The sequence below is a fragment of the Protomyctophum parallelum genome (genome assembly GCF_964188405.1).
Source record: "Protomyctophum parallelum genome assembly, chromosome: 21".
NCBI lineage: Eukaryota > Metazoa > Chordata > Actinopteri > Myctophiformes > Myctophidae > Protomyctophum > Protomyctophum parallelum.
In genome coordinates, this window is record NC_139713.1 from 20859086 (window position 1) to 20876585 (window position 17500).

Consider the following 17500-nt stretch of genomic DNA (forward strand, 5'->3'; position numbering starts at 1 on the left):
TTTTCCATTGAGTTTATTATGAAGTGAATTCTTGTAACTTGACACAACTTGAGATGAGATGATAACAAAGTATATGTCAGGTTTAAATGTTCTAGAGATCAGTGGACTGGAGATTGGAAGACTACAGAAACTTGTATCCACACATGAACAAGCTGTTGATTCAAAATAGTGCACTAAGGTTTCTGAATTTTTCAAGTTATGGTTGTGTGATAGAGAGCTTCATGCTGAATCCTGTACGTAGGATTAAACCAGCAACCTCAACCCTGATGTGGCATTGATTGTTGTCTCCACCAGGCCGAATGCATGGGGAGAAAGTATGTTTTGCACTCCGTCCGTGTGTGTGTGTCCGTCCGTCTGTTACCAGCACCGTTAACCCGGCACCGACCGTATTTTGCACGCACACTCCCTGGATGCCAACGATGAACCTCTGCCCCAAATTTTCCAGAATGGCCTGTTATAGCGCCACCAGGAGGCCGACTTTTGATATGACTTAGTCATATAAAAAAATGATGTACAGTAGCCTTGTGATGTTCTTCACAGGCTTGTCCCATTACCGTGGTCCTGCTCTTATAGCAGTGGTTCTCAAAGTGGGGTCCTCAGCAAAATTACGCATCAAAGGTTTAACCACTTTAAACCTAGTTTATACTATTCGAAAATAGCCGATCTACAGGCTCGTAGTTCTGCTAATTTTCTTGACACAATCGTGGAAAAAAAGAGTGTAATAATTTTGAAAAACACAAATCTTCTCTTATGTGGGTAACCATGTGGGTATTCAGATGGGTGTCCGCCGCCAAAAATACATGACAATATGGGCGTCCTTGACAGGAAACTGTTTGAGAACCACTGCTACTGCATATCTGCAGTGACTGTATGGTGCTAGCAAGCTGTCTGAGGAAGCTGTTTGGAGGATTGCTTTCATAGACTGCACAAACATGTTGAACAGAGACGCCCTGGTGTTATTTTAGCACACATTTAGTCTCAGAATCATCTTCCAGCGTTGCATGAGACCCCCGCGCCCCCCAGGGTGAGCTAATGGGCCGTGTGGGATTTGGGTAATGAGTATACCGCTGGGTGTGTGGGTGGGGGGCGTAGAGAGGAAAACGGGCCTTTCCTCCCCGATCTCACACTCAATTGGCAACACCAACTGCAGGCTGTTGTTTTCCTTAAGTAGCCTACCAACAACTAATATGCATGCTACGCTACTACTGTATCAGCCCAGGCTATTCCAGACATGTGTCACAGGCACATATACGTACGTGCACGCCGGTGCGTGCGCATGCTCCTGCTGCCTGGTACAAATTGTCTTTACAATGAACCGTTTCACAGGAACTGCCTCGGAATTAGAGGCAAGGAGTATAGTACTGTAATTTAGAGCTAGAAAAAAATAGACTTTATGGTCAAGAATGAATAGATAAATTGGCCATAACATACAATGAGCTGCAGCTAACCAGAGCTTGCTGCGAAACAAAACAGACAAAACCGTGTATGACCAACATGTGTCCTTTAGCAGTTCAAAGAACACTTGCCTCTTTTTGAACTGGTGAAGGACGGGGGGAATGCTGCAGAAAAGCTTCACAATGATTTTGACCTTATACTGTAGACGAGCCATAATTTAAATGTTTTTCACCCGCATATCATCGCTGTTGGCTGAAAACCTTGTATGTTTAGATTTAGATTATTATTCTTTTTGTTTTTAATTTCTTGTATGACAAAGGCAAGACATACAAAAATGAAATATGGAGATACAAGGTTTCTGCCCAACAGCAACAATATCCACAGTACACGGTTAACAATAGATCCCAAATTAAAATTGTGTTTTAGTTTTTACTATCAAAATGTCCAATCTTAATTACTTGGCTATAGCAAGCCCACGTTTCACTAGGATATAAGTCACTATCCGGAAATGAAATACTCTCAAATGTGGTCCAGCTGAAAATTGTAGTGGAGGATAATACGGTGTGTAGTGTGTGTGTGTGTGTGTGTGTGTGTGTGTGTGTGTGTGTGTGTGTGTGTGTGTGTGTGTGTGTGTGTGTGTGTGTGTGTGCGTGCGTGTGTGTGTGTGTGTGTGTCCCCGTGCTGCAAGAGAGAAAAGTGGGTGAGAATGATACACACAGACCAACAAAGCAGTTTAATAATAAGCGTGTTGAAATGTACAAAGCTCTCTGGAGTCAACAGAGAAATGTCATCTCAACAACCTCTGTCTCTTAATCTGTCTCCAGCTGGGACTGCACAGATAGTATTTGTCTCTGAATTTCTATCAGTGGTGTAAGAAGAACTCTGAATTTTGTTTATTACTTTATCGGTAAAAGTCACCATATTTTACTTGAGTAAAGGATTTCACTTGAGTAAGAACACAAACGCATTGGCCTCGCCCAGGACATCTTTATAATAAACCCATGTGGTGCCCAAGTCTGGGGATGTCCAAAAAACGCTGGGCACTCTACATCTCTATTCTGAAAGATGATCAGACAAAGTATAAAAGAGGGCTTAATTGGTACTGTTATGTTTTGTAATAATAATCTAAATCCACAAAGTAACTAACTAAAGATGTCAAATAATTGTAGTGAAGTGAAAAGTACAATATTTGCCTCTGAGATTTAGCGGAGTAGAAGTGTTGATAAATGGAAATATTCAATGTAAAGTCAAATGTATTCAAAATTGTACAGTGGCTTAGTAAATGTATACTGTACTGTAGTTGCTTTCCTCTACCTCTTTCAGAACTTTTTGTCACCAGTGTGCTGCAGCTTTGTAGCTTTATAGCTTATCTTAATATCTTTTATTGTCTTTCTGTCGCTTGTTCTTATGTGTTGATGCCTTCTGTAGATGGATAGCTACGCTGTCAGAGTTACATTTCACTGTGGCCCCTTTTCCACCGGGGTTGAACCGCTTCAGTTCTTTTTTCACCACCTCAATATTTAACCAGTTCAGACTTCAGAGCGTTTCCACTGGAAAGGAATTGGTTCGGAACCGTAAAAGTTGGCTCAGAACTGGAACACAGAGGTTCCAAGAATCTAGAACGGATACAGTTCTAGAACCAAAGTTTTTTTTGGTGGAAAAGGGGCCTGTGTGTGGGAGGGACTTTATACCTGTTGTTGTCTTCTGTTGCTGACTCTGTCTTCTTCTTTCTCTCCTTTGCTCTTTCCTTTCAACCTTTTCTTGCTTGGATTGCTTTCAGGAGTCTTATGGGGTAATGTCTGCTCTCTATTCCTGCCTGTTTGCTTGCCTAGTCCATTTGTTTTTCTGTCTCTTACCGTATCTACCTCACTGTCTCTCTGAGCCACAATCTGTGTGTGCAACACACTGTTCCTTCTTGAACCCACAGTATAATCCTAAACCCAAAATGTTCTGACTCTGACACTGACAGACACTCTTGAGAGGTACATTTTTACCACAATTACCGAACTTTCTAAATCTTTTAAAACATTTTTTTTATTATTTATTCAAATTGGCAAATGTACAAGCTCACATCGTGTCATTATGTGATGCAATGTGAGCTTATAGGTTGGCTATTTTCGCCCTACGATTAAGTATACTGTACACTGTATAGGGCTTATTATGTGGTTAAAGGATTTTACTTGCGTTCTCCTGTCTCAGTTTAGTCCTGTTCTCTTCTTGACACAGATCATGTGACTCATCTGTGTCCTTTTTCAGAATTCGCGGGCAAAAACCTCTTATCTCCATATTCTAACGTTTTGTGTTTTTTTTAATGCCCTACTTGATAGCAGATCAGCAAGCTCAAAACGTGGCGTTTCGTGCTGCATTTCGTGCTTGTAGATCTATTTCAGTGTGACACTGTAGTATGATCATACGAAGACATAGGGTTATTCATTTATTTAAAAGAACAAAAGTTGAAGATACAACGTTTCTGCCAGACAGCAATGACTTGCTTATTGTTGCGGTTGGGCAGAAACCTCGTATCTCCATATTTTAACTTTTTGTGTTTGTGTTTATCTATTTCCTAAATTGACGCCCTACTTGATCACACTTCAGTGTCACACAAACTAATCTAAAGTAGCACATCCACAAGCTCCTTTTCGAGCTCGTAGACTCGTTATCGACTTTTGATACTTTTTGAAGTTGAACGGCGAGAACCACGTAACAGTGTTGGACATGTGAGGTTTCTAATCCGACGGAGACAAATTGCTCATGGTGGGGTTTATCTGATAGATGTCCCCTGCCATCATCGTCAACAATACTCCATCATTCTGTCTCTGTGTCTCTCCACTACTCTTGTGGCGGCAGACAGCCAGGCGTGGCGCCGTGGTACAGCCTCAGATCTCCTTTGTCTTGTCACAAGCACCGCGTCCTCCTCCTCCTCCCCGATGTCACCGCAGTACAACAGAACAAATGATAGTTCATGCTTCTGGAACAACAACATTCACATTTCACTCAAGTCGGGCCGAAACCTCGTACCTCCATATTTTCATTTGTTGTACTAAATATTGACTCCATTGGAACATGGGTTAAATTAATTTAGTGAAAAATAACCGTTTTGGGACATACAGTACAAGGTTTCCACCCGACTGCGATGACATTCAGGGAGCAGTCTTAATTCTTTTTTTGCGTCTACGGTTGATTTATCCCTTTTCACACGATAATGACTTCAAGTGCCAGTGTTACTTTTGATCATTGTTTACTTACTACAATGTGCTTTCATCATGTTCTCAATTTGTAAGGCTAGTCAGTGGCATATCTTCTTGCCCGTGTGACGGACTGTTATCTGCTTAAAATGTATATATCTTTTGCTCTGTCTTTCTTGTTATGCTTGTTTTATTGTCTTTAAAGCAGTCATGATTTCTCCTATATGCTTTTGTTGTATGGATGTATACAATATGGCCACCTTTACACCAGGTATTAACTGGGTGATTGGAATCTATAATTGAACTGCAGTGTACTAATATGAATGATAGTCGGGTTTAAATGAATAGATGATCTACAAGCTCACAACACGTCACGTTGCAGCCCTTTGTGAGCTTGCAGATCTGTCCACGGCCAAATACATTTATACATCAATTTGGGGCGTCCTCGACTTGAGAAACTTTGAGAACTACCGCTTAAAATGAGTGTTATAATCCAGATAAATAATAATGTGGCCACAAACTGTATTGGAGACGTATTTTAATACCAGGTCTAAAGGTGGATGTGTATGTGCGTGTGTGTGTGTGTGTGTGTGTGTGTGTGTGTGCGCGCGTGTGTGTGTGTGTATTCCTGCTCTTCCTCATCAGATCGCAACAAAGCGTCATCAGGTGGGAACTGTCGCTATCTACTGTACCACTTGTCATCGCACCACCTTGACCCCTTGACCTTTGCACTCTCAATACATAAACTAGTTCCTCTTATCAGCCATCGTTTTCAACTTCCTGCATTGTCTATCGTGAACGGCTCAGGATAGAACCCCTACTTACCTCAAGCCCGATTTATCCTGCGTTGTGCGACATGTCGGCCACCGGAAATAGCCGATCGACGAGCTCACAACGCGTCGCTGATGCGGCCGTCGTCGGGAGCTTGTCGATCGGGAATCGTCCGCGTGCGACGCCGTCGTGCGACGGAGCATGAATGAAGCGTTGACCTCCCCTTGATCTCGTATCAGTGAACCTATCCTTGAAGGCTGCATTTATATGTCGACGAACTGGCCGCATTGTACGACAAAAATAATGTATTCTGAACTGAACATGTTTGTTTGTTTGCGTCAGTTGAAAACACATCGTTTTTGTCTTTGGATGTGGTATAAATTAGCCTTCCCTTCCGAATGAGAAAACACTGCATGGTGACTCCAGCTCATAGCTTTCAGAAGACTGTTCTAAAAAAAATCAACCCACTGTTGCCTCCATGGGCCAGTAGACTACAGTGAGTGCACAAAATATGAGAAGGACCTCCATCGTAAGACTTTTCCTCCTTTTCATCCGAATATGTTTGCCCTCTTAAAAACCGACATTTTAGACATGGTTCTTTAAGCTTGACTCCTTTTGGCTCGTTTACAAAGAGAGATCATCGTACTGTAGTTTATGTAAATGTTTTATTCATTTATTATTAAATTACCTTTTGGATTTGGATGACAAAATAACATTAGTTAAAAACAATCGCAAGGCACGTTTAAGTATTTAGACAAGATTGTATGCTTACAGAAAATGTCAATCAATAACGAGACACGCATTCTGCATAATTATAAAAATAGAGAGACTTATGCCTACTCTGTTGCTGTGAGAGGAAACAGAAGGCCAAGTACAGCTTATCTGCAGTGGTGGTAGAAGAGGTGCTTCTAGTAAGCTTTACTTAAGTATAGCAATATCACAATGTTGTCGAGGAAAAAACCTCTTATCTCCATATCATTCTAACTTTGTGTGTGTTTTTGCAAATTAATGCTTTCAACGCATTGCAATGCGACACGTTGTGAGCTTGTAGATCAGCTATTTTTGAATAGCCAGAGTACAAAATAGGGCTTTTTGCAATAATCAGCCTAAACATACAAAGTAACTAAACGTTTTCAAATACATTTAGCAGAGTAAAAACTGCAATATTCAACCTTTGAAAGGGAGTATAAAGTAAGCTAACAAATTAATAGAAAGATCAAGTAAAGTAAAAGTACCTTAACATTTAAAGTAAGTACATTCAAGTTCCATACTTGAGTAAATGCTTTCCACTACGCTTCCCTGTGACTCAGCCAACTGATTGGCTGTCTGTTTTCCCATCTGTAAACAGGAAATGATCCTTGCTCTGGAAAGGGGGCAGCTGAGAAGTCCGTAGTCATGGTGACCGAGGATAACCTCGCAGCACTGATGAGCTGCTGAGCACATGACAGAACCATGGCTGATCTGCCCCGCTTTGATGCCTACGCATGCACGCACGCACACACACACACGCACGCACGCACGCACGCACACACACACACACACACACACACACACACACACACACACACACACACACACACACACACACACACACACACACACACACACACACACACACACACACACACAGGCACCGGTGTCATAGTTAATGGAACTAATCAATTGAATAGATTATATATTTTTTTAAATGATAATCAATTTAAAATATTCATTTTGGGAGAAATCTGTGAGCAAAGAATCTATTGGCTCAAAGCGCGTCACGGTGTGATGTGTTTTGAGCTTCGAGGTGGGCTATTTTTGTAATATTTGTGCTACACGAACTATTAAATAGAGCTTACAGACTAATCGATTGTGTTGATTATAAAAATTCTTTCAGGCTTCATAAAAAAAACTTGAATTTTGTTAATACAAATATAAAATCAAATAAACGGCTTCTCGTTTAATCAAAAATTGATAGTTGCAGACCTAGACACAAGCTGCACAAACATGCGCTCCGCACACGTTCTCCGAGCCCGGGGCTCTTCTGAAAGCTATTGGGAGACAGCTTTCTCCATCCAGATGTGTTTGACTTTCTCAAATGGTCAAGGACTGGAGTTGACTGCAGTGGATTGCATGCCAGGCTAACCAAGTCATCAGAGCATGAGAGGTGCATGCTAGTTTGTTAGAGCCAGACTTCCTCCTTCAGAAAGATAAAAGCAGTATGTATGTTTGTGGAACCAGCTGCTTCTCTCTTCGTTGCTGTCGGGGGCAGAAACCTCACTTCCAATTTATTTTGTAAATGAACGCCCTATACTTGACCATACTACAGCGTCACACCAACGTATCAAAAATAGCAGATGTACAAGCTCGAAATGCATGCACGAAACGCCACGTTTTGAGTTTGCCGATCTGCTGTTTTTGCAATTTGTTTTATTTGAAACGGTTTTGGACACATGAGGTTTCCACCCGACAGAGACGTCTTGTGATAGCCCTGAAGGAGTGTATAGCAATAATTATACTGTATGGTAATATAACCTACATGTTCTCTGGATGTAAGTACGTAGATGGCCTAAACATGCCAGACTGCCGGTATTATGGTCCTTTTAAATGGACATATTCAAAGTGTACCCCCTTTTATTGTATCAGTCACACAACAACACTAGTGTCTCCTGAGCCACAGTCACACACCACCACCACCACTATCCAGCACCACTCCAGGCTGGCTTAAAAAGCTTCTGTTGTTCTCATGTTGATATATACACACAATTGTCAAGAGAGAGAGAGAGAGAGAGAGTGAGTGAGTGAACCATACAGATGCTGTAATACTGTGACTACCATCACTGTGTGTGTACATGCATATGTGCATGATTACACGTCTGTGTTCTGTTTCTGTAGCGTGAGGCAGCTTGATTTACAAGTACATCCCCTGAAGATGACGCTAGTAGTACATGTCACAGGGACTTAACCTCCAATCCTACAGTTGATGTGTGCCAAGCAGCGAGGCATTGGGTCCCATTGTTATAGGATTGAACGCTGACCTCCCAATCTCAGGGCGGACACCAGCCACTGAGCTGGAATGATTACATACTGTATTGTATCGTGTTTCTATAGAAATGGAATTGTGTCAGTGTGTGTCTATGTTGTACTCAGACAGTCACACATTATATATCAACTCTTGAGCTCTTCATTTTAAAGTTTTTATTGAGCATAGAAGAGGGGTATGGACAGGAAAAAATGCAGTACATATGTTATGCTTCTTTTTCTATTTTTACATACAAATACATAGACAGAGAACAGGCAGGAAACAGGACAGTTCTGATACTACATGGACAGAATTGTTTTTTAGTTGGGTTTGAGTGGTCACAAAACTGAAACTGAAACAAAACAAAAATTAGACTAAACAAAACAAAACGAAAGACAAGACGAATAGCAACCCCCCACCCTCCCACTTGGAACTTTGACACCTTTTTCTTTCACTGTATACGTTTCTTTGTTTTTGTTTTAATAGAATAAATAGTGGTAATAGCCAGCAAGGATTTCATGAGCAAGAGAAGAGAAGAGAGGAGAGATGAGAGAAGTAGAAAAGAGAGAAAGATAGACGGAAGTATAAGGAGTGGGGTTGGTGTGCGGAGTAGGAGGGGAACATCATGGTTTATAACCATTGGTCTATGGGGTGTTCAGCAGACTTGAGAGGTTCTCGAGACTCTTGAGCTCTTAACGTTATTGTTAAAGAGCGTCGGTTTTTCAAAGACTCATGAAGAAACCTAACCATAAATAGTCACAATATGTCTGCACAATAAAATTATCAGTGTTAATTTATCCCTTTGTAACTCGGAAATTGTACAAAACAGCAAAGCAACAAAGCAGCAACTCGTAACTTTTTTTAGTTGGTCAAATGTTTTAACCAATCTGTATGGTGGAGTATGTTAATATAACTAACACGACCCCCACTCTTTCACTGATGAAATGTAGCACTACATGGTTGACAGTTAGTATTGCATGAAGCTCAAAGCGTGGGAGGTTAAAAACCTGTGTAGGAGGACATTCCATCTTACCGGTTGTAACTTTGAATTAACGCTGATGATCGTACCGTGTATGTGACTCGGTTAACAAAATGCCTCTGCCGCCACCGCCGTCCTTGGCCAATGTCACTGCTCATGTGGGACGACGGTTCAGCCATACATTATGAACAGCTTATAGGTAGGTGTCACATCACATCCCACCACTTTGTGACCTGTTAGCAATGTGTGCGTGTGGTGACCGGCGCCACAAGTGACAGCAGTGGTTCCTGCGAAGAAGCTCCTCTGCAAGCGATGGCGTCTTCCTCTTCCATGTTATTCTAGCAGCGGTCTCGCGTAGCCAGACAACTATTCCATTGAGGTCATGCTGAACAGGCCTTTACGCTCGTCGCGTGTTTCTGCAGAATGCTACATCTACTCACATGCATGTGCTCTACTAATGGAATAGATCAACCTGTATCTATACCTGATGTCATCTAATTAGTCCCTGTTTGTTGTTGGATGACAGGGTTTTCATATGTTTTTACGGTAGTGTGGCCATCTCTGTGTGGGTGGGCGTTTCTGCGCGTGCGTGCATGCGTGGGGGGGGAGCGTGTGCACTGCACACGCATCCCTGTGTGTGCCTATGTGTACAGTACATAATGTATGTGCACATGTGATACAAACAACCTTACGATGACCCTACTGTAGATCGTGTATCTAAAGCTATATAATATGTATCTTCCCTCCACACAGAGGGACTAAAGGAAAGGATATCAACACCATCAAGTCCCTGAGGGTTCTCCGAGTCCTGCGGCCTCTCAAGACCATCAAACGTCTGCCCAAGCTCAAGGTGAGTGAAGCCAGCTGGCAACGAGGGTCACTCCCAATCCTCCCAATCAAAGTGTGTTTAGACAAACTCTTGGGATGATCGTAGTAATGATAAGCCAGTCACATCGGTGGAGCAGACGTTGATGTCGCCTGCCTCTCATACTAATGCCCTCCCGCCATCCATCCTGATGTAACGGCGTGCAACCTCCCTCTCCCTTTGCCGTGAGTACCGAATGAGAAAAATATGTCCCAGCGGCCCATGTTCACGGACGGACACCTGTTATTGTTGTTGAGCTCCAAAAACGTCGCCCCAGAGACTAAAGGACGGCCGCTGGTGTGTGGAACGCCGGTGGATCGGATGAAAGTAATGGACCTGACAAAAGACAGAGGATCTCATTGAGGTAATAGAAGTGAGATGATTGAGACAGATCAGGTTTGGCAGGCGCGCGGACGACACAACTCCACAGAGTGGCGAGCTGGCACAAGATGGAAGGACGGACGGATGGCACTCAAAACAAAAATGGCCTGGCCGCTGATCATTCATCCTGCAGCATATTCATTGGCTAGATTGATAGATGGACGAAGCACTTAATCTGTCAGAGTGATCGCAGCGCAGGCCTGATCAACAGAGTGCTGTCACGTGGATACAAAATAGATGGAATGGGATAGTGAAAGAGACGGAGAAAGAGAGAGAGAGAGACTCATGTGTAATCATGCGAATGCATAATCGTTGTCGGGTAGAAACTTTTTTATGTGACTGTCGTTGTCCAAGAGTGTCGCTCAAAAGTAGTGACAATAGGCAATCTATAATCTCACAGTGTGTCGTGATGCGTTTTGAGCTTGTAGATCTGCTACTTTTGGGTATTTTTGAGAGGTTTGTGTGAACGTGCTTAAGATCTGTCTTTGCCTTTCACTACTATTTAACCGATTGAAAGTATTAACGAGATCTTGTGATTAAATAATAACTACTAATCTAGTTATTTTCTTCTTTTCCATTTCCTGAAAAGTCACGTTTTTTGGACATGCAAGGTTTTCCCACCCTGATGTCCATGCCTGTATATAGTGGGTGTATTCATACCTCAGATGCATATTACCGAAGTGGACACATTCTCGGCGTGCGTGCGTGCGTGCGTGCGTGCGTGCATGCGCGCGTGCGTGCGTGTGTGCGTGCGTGCTTGTGCGTGCGTGCGTGCTTGTGTGTGCGTGCGTGCTTGTGCGTGCGTACCTGCGTGCCTGCATGCGTGCGTGCCTGTATATTTTCCAGTGATGTATAGAAACTACAGTAGGTACATTTACTGTACAATACTGTACAGTACTTAAGTAACATTATGAGGTAGTTTTACTTTACTGGAGTATTTCCACTTTTTCAGTTTCCAATACTTTTACTTTTACTCCACTACATTTCGGATCCAAAGATTGTATTTTTTACACCACTACATTTATTTGACTGCTTTATTTACTATTGTAGATTTGGATTATTCGTACAAATCATACGTTAACCACTTCAGCCCCAAGCTCATAGATCTGCTATTTTCAAAAGCTTTTTATACATTTGAAAACTCTAAACGACACATTCTGCATAAAGGCTACTTTCTACTTTTGGTACTTTATGTACATTTTGATGCCAATACACTTGTAATTTTCCTCAAGTCAATTTTTGAATTCCAGACTTGTACTTGTAACATTCTCGCTGTGTGTGTGTGTGCGTGCGTGCGTGCGTGCGTGCGTGCATGTGTGCGTGCGTGTTCCCCAGGCGGTGTTTGACTGCGTGGTGAACTCGCTGAAGAACGTGCTCAACATCCTCATCGTCTACTTCCTGTTCATGTTCATCTTCGCCGTCATCGCCGTGCAACTCTTCAAGGGCAAGTTCTTCTACTGCACCGACGAGTCCAAGGGCCTGGAGAGAGACTGCAGGTACGCACGCACGAAATGAAAGACCGATGAAGACCTATTCCTGTGCCTGGCCCCGGATCATTTTGTCACTACATTTATTTGACAACTTTAGTTGCTTCATAGATTTAGATTTGTATTTTAACCACGTCATGATCCCTATATACATTTAGGCTATTTTCAAAAGATTGGTATACATTTGAAAATTTGAAACGGGACATTCTGCATAATGAGCACTTTTACTTTTGGTACTTAAAGTACATTCCGATGCCAATACTGTTGCACGTTAACGCAAGTAAAGTTTTTGAATTCCGGACTTTAACGGAGTATTTCTATATTGCAGTAGCCTACTGATACTGTTACTTAAGTTACTTAAGACGTGAGCAGTAAGTAGTACCTGTCCTGTGTGTGTCCTCCCCGCCTCAGAGGTCAGTTCCTGGACTACGACAGGGAGGACGTGACGGCACAGCCCAGGGAGTGGAAGAAGTACGAGTTCCATTATGACAACGTTCTCTGGGCCTTCCTCACCCTCTTCACCGTGTCCACCGGAGAGGGCTGGCCCATGTGAGTCTACACATGCACTCACAACGCCATGCGACCCGCTGTGAGCTTATAGATCGACTATTTTCACTATTTTAACCCATTTAGACCAAAAAAACAGTTTAGTGAAAAACCTATGTTTCTATGTCAGTGGTGCTCAACCATTTTCATGTCAAGGACCCCCGGAATTATATTGTAGTTGGCCGCCGACCCCCATCTGAAAATATTGTTCCAGGGTATAAGATAATGCTTAAAACACCAAAAGGGGTTCCCGTCCTGAATGGGTTTTCAAAGGTTTTAGACATACAAGGTTTCCACCCAACAGCAACATAATGTATGATGATGTTTATCTCATCTAAATACTCTGTAATGATGATGTCTTGCACCGCTGGCTGCAATTAAACTCAGCAGACCGTATCCAATAGTAATGTCCTCTGAATGTAGATCAGGGGAGGGACTTTCTCATTATAATTCGTTTTTTTTGTTTTGAATTGCAGTTATAGTTTCTAAAGCTTTCGCTATGTTGTAAGAATACTGGCGGACACTAAGGACATTTTCTCTATGATTTTGGTTTTATGATCCTGGATTTGTAAAGTCTTACGTTTTTATTTTTATTTGTCTGATACAGACTTATAGCATGTTATGTAGACAGCACTATAATTGCATTGTATATAGTCATAGCACGCCATAGTACATATGTATAGCATAGTAGTATATATGTATAGTTTCATTATATAGATATTCCACTGTTACTTTCTTAGCTTACGCATGTTTCATGATAAATGCTTTTATGTGATGTATTCCCATGCTTTTGTCCTTGCTTAATGTAAGTCGATCTGGATTAAGAGCGTCTGCTAAATGCATAAATTGTAAATTGTAAATTGTATTTCAGTTAACTAAAATCTCCATCTTCTTCTGCGTGCGTGCGTGCGTGTGTGTGTGTGTGTGTGTGTGTGTGTGTGTGTGTGTGTGTGTGTGTGTGTGTGTGCGCGTGCGTGCGTGTGTGTGTGTGTGTGTGTGTGTGCGTGTGTGTGTGCGTGCTTGTGCTCCAGGGTGCTGAAGCACTCTGTGGACGCGACCTACGAGGACCAGGGTCCCAGCCCGGGCTACCGCATGGAGACCTCCATCTTCTACGTGGTCTACTTCGTGGTGTTCCCTTTCTTCTTCGTCAACATCTTCGTGGCTCTGATCATCATCACCTTCCAGGAGCAGGGGGACAAGGCCATGGCGGAGTGCAGCCTGGAGAAGAACGAGGTGGGGGAGAGAGTGTGTGTGTGTGTGTGTGTGTCAAGGGGGGGGGGGGCAGGCAGTATGGGTATGTATGTGTGTGTGTGTGTGTGTGTGTGTGTGGGGGGGGGGGGAGGGGGGGGTACCTGCAACACCTAAAGTGACCAGTAGAGCACACACACACACACACACACACACACACACACACACACACACACACACACACAATTGAAAGGCACCGCTTTAGTGACACATTTTAAGACTTTCTGTACACTTTTGGAGAAAAACTAATCTTCCTCCTACTATAACCTACCTCCTCACAATATGATGATCATGTTTTTCTTACTTACTGTAATATAGAAATTCTGGGTTACAAGTAAAAATCCAGAATTCAAATTTTACATTTTATTTATTTTATTTATACATATATATGGAATATATATATGGTATATGGAATAACAATGTACTTACAGTACCAAAAGTTGAAAGTACTCATTATGCAGAATGTCTCATTGCAAGGTTTCAAATGTATACAAATCTTTTGAAAATAGCAGATATGCAAGCTCACAATGCGTCTCATTGCGACACGTTGTACTGTAGATCTTGTACAATGCAGTAAATATATTTTATAATAGTATTCAGTATTAGTAATTATTAATATTAGTAATATAGTAAATGTACTTAGTTTCGTTCCACCACTGGTGGAAAAAACCTAAGCCCTGGAGTGCATACATATTAATATGTCAGTTTCATTCAAGGTGACGTTTTAATAACATTCTGTCTTTCTTGTCCATGTTTGTTTGTTTCCTCTCCTTTGCATGTCTTCCTTGTGTCAACACAGAGAGCTTGCATCGACTTTACCATCAACGCCAAGCCACTCACCCGATACATGCCCCAGAACAAGGAGTCCTTCCAGTACAAGTTGTGGAAATTTGTGGTGTCGCCTCCATTCGAGTACGCTATCCTGACCATGATTGCACTCAATACTTTGGTGCTGATGATGAAGGTTAGTGCTCCTGCCATGTTGAAGTCCAGAAGACCTGCCCACTTCCTGTAGCGGCAGTGGCTCAGGGCCAGGGTAGAGTGGCTGGTAGCGCAGCCAGATGGGAACGTGAGGTTCCCAATTCGATGCCGGGCTCCCCCAGAGTTAGTGTCCTTGAGCAAGACGCAGAACCCCTAATTGCTCCCGATGTAGGGTGGTGCCTTATATGGTTTCCTCCGCCATCGGTGTGTGTGTGTGTGTGTGTGTGTGTGTGTGTGTGTGTGTGTGTGTGTGTGTGTGTGTGTGTGTGTGTGTGTGTGTGTACCCCAGCGATGAGTTGATTGGCTGAGGGCTTAAAAACTGAAGATAAAAATAAAGGTTTGAAAGATGATTGGCCGGAATGTCATGATGTATGATGATAAGAGCGCCCCTCACTTTGTGATGCACGAGTGTTCATAGTATTTTAGGACTTTTTTCATGTGAATGTCTCTCTGTTGTCCCTCAGTTTCACGACGCTCCTGTCATCTACGAAGCCATGTTAAAATACCTGAACATCATCTTCACCGCGCTCTTCACGCTGGAATGTATCCTCAAGATCATCGCCTTTGGTCCTTTGGTGAGCTTTGTACACAAAGTACGGTATAGTCAACACATTGGAGTCAATGTGTTGAATGTGCTGTTATCCACACGCATCCCTAGGTACAGTATCTGGGTACAGTTTGTAACTTTGAAATAAAGAAAAAAAAGAAAATGTAAAATGACTGCTCGAAACTATACGAATCTCTGTTTGCCGAGGGGTCTGCGACTATTAGAATCGTGAATCAGCCAGGCCTGCAAGGAACATGACTTTAGCCTATTAAAACCGTGAAAGCATCTGCCATTTATTTAATTATTTTGCTCTGCTGGCTATTCAAAAATAGCAGATCTACAAGCTCACATCGTGGCACGAAGTGACACGCGATGAGATCTGCTATTTTTTTAATATAAAAAAAAAATCTTGTTTACTTCTGATATAGAAGGCATCTGTAGATAAGGAGACAAAGGAGAGCGGAGAAGAGAATATGGGAGCATCTATCTTCTGTAGCCAACATGGGGCCGTTTGGCCCGCGGCAAGGCATTTCTTATGGCTCCTTTCCATTCACGAGGCCCCATTTTGTTGCTTCTTTTTTGCTTCTTTTTTTTCACATGCCGCTTACCTCCACCTGTTAAGCACCAGGCCTAGACAGATTGTCTGTTGTTATACTCACTCAGCTGCCGTATCAGTACAGATCCCACCAGCAGGGGGGACAAAATGATGTCCTGAGGAGACAACAGATTGTTCTGTCACTGGAGATCCATGCCATCTAGGCCTTGTTTTTCCCCATTTATTATGCAGGGGAATGCCACTATTTGGTGTGCGTATACGTGCCTGTGTGCCTGCGTGCGTGTGCGAGAGAGGAAAAATAGTCAAATAAGTTGGAAAAAGTAGTGGAAATAGCTTACACTACATCGCAACTCGTTGTGATGTAGATCATCTATTTTATTTATTTTTTATTCGGGTTTAAGGGTCCCGGGTTGGAAACATTGACAATATGGTCAGCCTATATCTCGTTCTCAATCTCCCTCTTTCTGTTTGCCTTTCTGTAGAGCTACCTGAGAGCAGCATGGAATGTGTTTGACTTTGTGACCGTGCTGGGGAGCATCACAGACATCCTGGTGACAGAGATTAAGGTAAGATACCATCGTCATCATGATTCATGTCCACACAGTGACTGCCAGAGAAAATGTCGGCACTGAAACCGTCCTGTTTTTTTCTTTTGTTTACGGTTGCATTATAACCAAAACCGGTGTAAGTAATTTAAAGTAATTTAAGCTTTCGTTCCTTTACATTCACGCAAATGTATTCTAATATAAACCATACGGGCGTTTAACTCTGGGAGTATATAAATTAGGGATGTCCCGATCACATTTATTTTCTCCCGATCCGATTCCGATCATTTTTGATTTTGAGAATCTGCCGATACCGATTTTTCCTGATCCAATATTTATATTTTTATAGAACACTTATGCCATATCACAATAGTAAAATATCCAAAATCACGCACAATATCCAGTCTAAGGGCCGATTCATACTCCTATTTTACGGATGTTTCGGCGCTGTAGTGCCGAAATGATTTAGGCTCGTCAGAAATTTTCAGTAGCACCGAAGAGCCGACTTTAGGACGGTACCCGCCCTCCCGAACCTCAAATGACGTCACATTGTAGGCTCTACAGCGCCAAACCGACTTTTATTCGGCTGTAAAATAGGAGTATGAATCGGCCCTTATATGGATAATATTGATACTAAGGATGTCCCGATCACGTTATTTTGCTCTCGATCCGATTCCGATCAATTAAGAATTATGTGATTGGCCCCCGATTTCCGATCACGTGATCGGTTTGGGACAACCCTAATATAAATGGAACCAAATGGACCCTTAGGGTCCATGGCTTTAGGTTCCATTTGTACACTCTCAGAGTTGGGGTCCTTGAAATGAGAAGGTTTTGACCACTGTGCTACAGTACACATACACACTTCATTGGAATCATTGGTAACAGCTGTGAAGGAAGTAAGGAAGAGGCCCAATGTCTTTCCAACATGGCTGCTGTGCATAGAGCCTATAGAGCGTCGCAGACTTTCATGACGACGCCAGGCCCAGGAAATGAATCCCAATGCATTTTTC

General features: G+C 42.5%; 1 protein-coding gene across 5 annotated transcripts in view; it reads left to right on the forward strand.

The window, feature by feature from the left end:
* Nucleotides 1–17500, forward strand: part of cacna1bb (calcium channel, voltage-dependent, N type, alpha 1B subunit, b) — a 162693-nt gene that overhangs the window by 114164 nt on the left and 31029 nt on the right. For all 5 annotated transcript variants that reach the window (XM_083793860.1, XM_083793861.1, XM_083793862.1 and 2 more), the window contains 7 exons: nt 10085–10181; nt 11913–12073; nt 12476–12613; nt 13642–13843; nt 14658–14822; nt 15304–15414; nt 16425–16508. In XM_083793860.1, coding sequence (XP_083649986.1) covers nt 10085–10181; nt 11913–12073; nt 12476–12613; nt 13642–13843; nt 14658–14822; nt 15304–15414; nt 16425–16508 — 958 coding nt within the window. The remainder of the gene's footprint in view (nt 1–10084; nt 10182–11912; nt 12074–12475; nt 12614–13641; nt 13844–14657; nt 14823–15303; nt 15415–16424; nt 16509–17500) is intronic.